At 41.2% G+C, this 4,557-nt stretch overlaps 1 protein-coding gene across 1 annotated transcript; it reads left to right on the top strand.

Moving 5' to 3' along the window:
• Positions 1-426: 426 nt before the first annotated feature.
• LOC138667830 (single-stranded DNA cytosine deaminase-like) lies at positions 427-2,032 on the top strand. Its single transcript, XM_069755918.1, has 3 exons — positions 427-843; positions 990-1,105; positions 1,330-2,032. The coding sequence occupies exons 1-3, from the start codon at positions 543-545 to the stop codon at positions 1,381-1,383; spliced, it is 471 nt and encodes a 156-aa protein (XP_069612019.1). The 5' UTR covers positions 427-542; the 3' UTR covers positions 1,384-2,032.
• Positions 2,033-4,557: the final 2,525 nt, after the last annotated feature.

Genomic DNA, 4,557 nt, shown 5'->3' with positions numbered 1-4,557 from the left:
AGCAAACATTATGCCCGACGATGTTTTTAGCTCACAGATGATTGTCCAGACTGGATACAATTGTAGCAAACCCTCAGCTGTGACTAGTATTGGATGTACCCAGTGTCGAACCGGGGTCACCAGTAACTAACTCCAGGTCCCCACCTTTCAGCTACGTTGAAATGTGATATTATCCTCTATCACACATTTTTATAGCAATGATCTGGTAGATTGTTACATGAATAAGATGCCGCTTTTGTCTGTACATAGTGAGTCAAGTGTATTGTGCCAAGTACAGCTCATATAAGAGGGTTGCGGCCCACCAGAGGATTCTCCTGCTCTCCTGCCGGCCAGTCCAGCCTGGATGTACTGTATACAGTTTTATGCATGCAGCGTGTCCTCCATGATCCATCTTACATTATAAACTCCCTTCACCCTCTAGTTTGCTCTTGAAGCGCCACAAGTTCCTGTACCACTACAAGAACCTCCGTTGGGCCCGAGGTCGGCATGAGACCTACTTGTGCTACATAGTGAAGCGCCGGTACAGCTCAGTCTCCTGCGCCATGGACTTCGGCTACCTGCGCAACCGAAGTAACTGCCATGCAGAGATCCTGTTCCTGCGCTACCTGTCCATCTGGTTGGGGCATGATCCAAACAGGGCGTTCCGGGTCACCTGGTTCAGCTCGTGGAGCCCGTGCTGCGACTGTGCGCGGCGCACTGCCGAATTTCTGCGCAACCACCCTAACCTTACCCTCCGCATCTTCAGTGCCAGACTGTACTTCTGCGAGGAACAGAACGCGGAGCCCGAGGGTCTGCGAAGGCTGCAGAGGGCGGGGGTACGACTGGCAGTCATGAGTTACAAAGGTAAGAAATGAGAGGAGAGATGGCGCCCATATATCGGATTGTCATCATAGCTTCGGTTAAATGACACATTCGACTCTGCTACATCTGCACGGAGAATATCATTTCTCACATTTGTAATCCTTTCTTACATTTTTATTCCTTTGTAGATTACTTCTACTGTTGGAATACCTTTGTGGAGACTCGTGAGCGAAGATTTGAAGCGTGGGATGGACTGCATGAGAACTCGGTGAGACTCTCCAGAAAACTGAGGCGCATCTTAGAGGTAAATACAAGTATATACATATATATATATAATGTAAAGGACTTTAATGGGATAGTCACATTAGAAAAACTTGGCTTATAAATATATTTAGCGGAATGCAGCAAAATTTTAAAAATGCAGCACCACTGGCAACCACTAGATGGTGCAAAGAGACCATTTACAATTAAAATATTATATTTCAGGTTCTCTTGAAGACTAACCCAATATTCCTTCTTTCCATACAGCCTCCTTATGACATGGAAGACTTACATGAAGCATTTGATCTTCTGGGACTTTAGAGATGGAGACAAAACAGATTCAAATTCATTTTTTTCAGATGAAATAGGCACAGAATCTTCAGTAAATGTAACCTGCAATTAGCAGAATGTACATCCAATGTCAACAGAGAACATTCATGCAGATGAAATCCAAAGTGGTTGCATTTTATCCTCTGAAAACTTAAAACTAGCATCACTGGTATATGTATTATGAAAGCTACAGGTGCCATAAACCTCCCAAACTAGTAAATAATAATAATATGCAACACCATTGTAAATAGGGAGCAGTATTATAGTAGTTATATTCTTGTACATAGGGAGCAGTATTATAGTAGTTATATTCTTGGACATAGGGGCAGTATTATAGTAGTAATATTCTTGTACATAGGGGGCAGTATTATAGTAGTTATATTCTTGTACATAGGGGGCAGTATTATAGTAGTTATATTCTTGGACATAGGGGCAGTATTATAGTAGTAATATTCTTGTACATAGGGGAGCAGTATTATAGTAGTTATATTCTTGTACATAGGGGGCAGTATTATAGTAGTTATATTCTTGTACATAGGGGGCAGTATTATAGTAGTTATATTCTTGTACATAGGGGGCAGTATTATAGTAGTTATATTCTTGGACATAGGGGCAGTATTATAGTAGTTATATTCTTGGACATAGAGGCAGTATTATAGTAGTTATATTCTTGTACATAGGGAGCAGTATTATAGTAGTTATATTCTTGTACATAGGGGGCAGTATTATAGTAGTTATATTCTTGGACATAGGGGCAGTATTATAGTAGTAATATTCTTGTACATAGGGGGCAGTATTATAGTAGTTATATTCTTGTACATAGGGGGCAGTATTATAGTAGTTATATTCTTGGACATAGGGGCAGTATTATAGTAGTAATATTCTTGTACATAGGGGAGCAGTATTATAGTAGTTATATTCTTGTACATAGGGGGCAGTATTATAGTAGTTATATTCTTGTACATAGGGGGCAGTATTATAGTAGTTATATTCTTGTACATAGGGGGCAGTATTATAGTAGTTATATTCTTGGACATAGGGGCAGTATTATAGTAGTTATATTCTTGGACATAGAGGCAGTATTATAGTAGTTATATTCTTGTACATAGGGGCAGTAATATAGTAGTTATAGTCTTGTACATGGGGGCAGTATTATAGTAGTTATATTCTTGTACATAGGGGGCAGTATTATAGTAGTTATATTCTTGTACATGGGGGCAGTATTATAGTAGTTATATTCTTGTACATAGGGGGCAGTATTATAGTAGTTATATTCTTGTACATAGGGGGCAGTATTATAGTAGTTATATTCTTGTACATAGGGGGCAGTATTATAGTAGTTATATTCTTGTACATAGGGGCAGTATTATAGTAGTTATATTCTTATAAATAGGGGCAGTATTATAGTAGTTATATTCTTGTACATAGGGGGCAGTATTATAGTAGTTATATTCTTGTACATAGGGAGCAGTATTATAGTAGTTATATTCTTGTACAATGGTGGGCATTATTATAGTAGTTATATTCTTGTACATAGGGGCAGTATTATAGTAGTTATATTCTTATAAATAGGGGCAGTATTATAGTAGTTATATTCTTGTAAATAGGAGCAGTATTATAGTAGTTATATTCTTGAACATAGAGGGCAGTATTATAGTAGTTATATTCCTGTACATAAGGGCAGTATTATAGTAGTTATATTCTTGTACACAGGGGAGCAGTATTATAGTAGTTATATTCTTGTACATAGGGGGTAGTATTATAGTAGTTATATTCTTGTACATAGGGGCAGTATTATAGTAGTTATATTCTTGTACATAGGAGCAGTATTATAATAGTTATATTCTTTTTAGTATATTTTAGTATAATATTTTAGTAGTTACTGAACGTACAGAAGCATTCATTTCTTCATGTCCTCATCTTATAATTTTAGAATATTTCTGATATCATTGATGTGAATTTTAGTGTCACATAATGCTCGTTAATTCATCTTTCTTGATTGTATTTTCTTTTTGATATATTGAACATTGTTGATGTAATATATATGTATCATATATAAATAAATAAATAAATAACAACAGAGAAAATTGTGTGTGAATTGATTTTTTTGCTGAAATTTTTATAAAATTCAGAGCAACTGTATTGTGTATGCAGATGATCAGTAAACGCTGCGGGTGTGCAATACTCAGGGACATGGCCAAGGTAAGGAAGGCTGAAAAATGACCACCTTTGAACAAGAAATGAGTCGCCCGCCAGGGCCATGGGATTTCCGGTACCAGGTCCGGTGTTCACAGGGGGATGTCACGGTGACGACCCGGTCCGTGGCCCTGGGTGCCCATGTAAAAGGGGAAATTGAATAAAGTTTATGTTCGTGACGCCACCTGTGGTATTCGGTCAGTGGGGAACGACGCTGCTTTAAGGGGTCCTCTGGGGTGATGTTATGGCAGCTAGATGGTATAACTTCCCACAGGTGAAGTGTGTCCCCAGGGCTCCCGGTGTGTAGATGGAAGACCCACGACCCACGATCGCCAGGGTAAAGGTCCCTGTCCGGGTGTTCTTCCCAGAGGTGGGACTCCACGTCTCTCCTATTGATAAAGATCTCCGCGTACAGGCCTGGCTCTTTAATGAAACCCCAACCTTTCTTTAGTCTGAAGGCTACCACTGTGCCCTGCTTCAGCGGGGCCTGGTTTGTCTGGCGGTCCTTGCGGGCCTGGGCCTTAGCACATAGGTCCCTCTCATCAAAGGCTTTGCGCCGGGCCTGGTACTCCTCCTCTTTAGCTTCCCATTTATGGACAAGTTGTTGTTGGTATTCCTCCTAGCTCAGAACCTCTAGGACCTCTCCTTCCTTCTTTTCTGCCTTGGGGAACCTTATAAGATCTGTCCCAGGGTTCACCCAGCGGTAGATAGTCCTTTCCGCACAGATTTCACTCGGCAGGCTGGTGGGCTGGATCGGGGTCTTCATGAAATGTTCCATCCCCGTGGCCTGGTCCCATTCCCCCAGGATCTGGATCCGTATGAATCCATAGCGGGGTGGTGCAGCTAGCGGGCCCACTAGGAGTTCCTCGGCTACTGGGGCAGGGTCGGTCTCCTTACCTTCCGCTGCAGTGTCTCCGGTGCCGATCTCCTCTGTTGGTATCGGGGGCCGTTGGACGGGACGCGATTCCT

The sequence above is a fragment of the Ranitomeya imitator genome, chromosome 2 (genome assembly GCF_032444005.1).
Source record: "Ranitomeya imitator isolate aRanImi1 chromosome 2, aRanImi1.pri, whole genome shotgun sequence".
Lineage (NCBI taxonomy): Eukaryota > Metazoa > Chordata > Amphibia > Anura > Dendrobatidae > Ranitomeya > Ranitomeya imitator.
The sequence above is the reverse complement of the archived record's forward strand: the minus strand, read 5'-3'. Positions and strand labels throughout refer to the sequence as shown.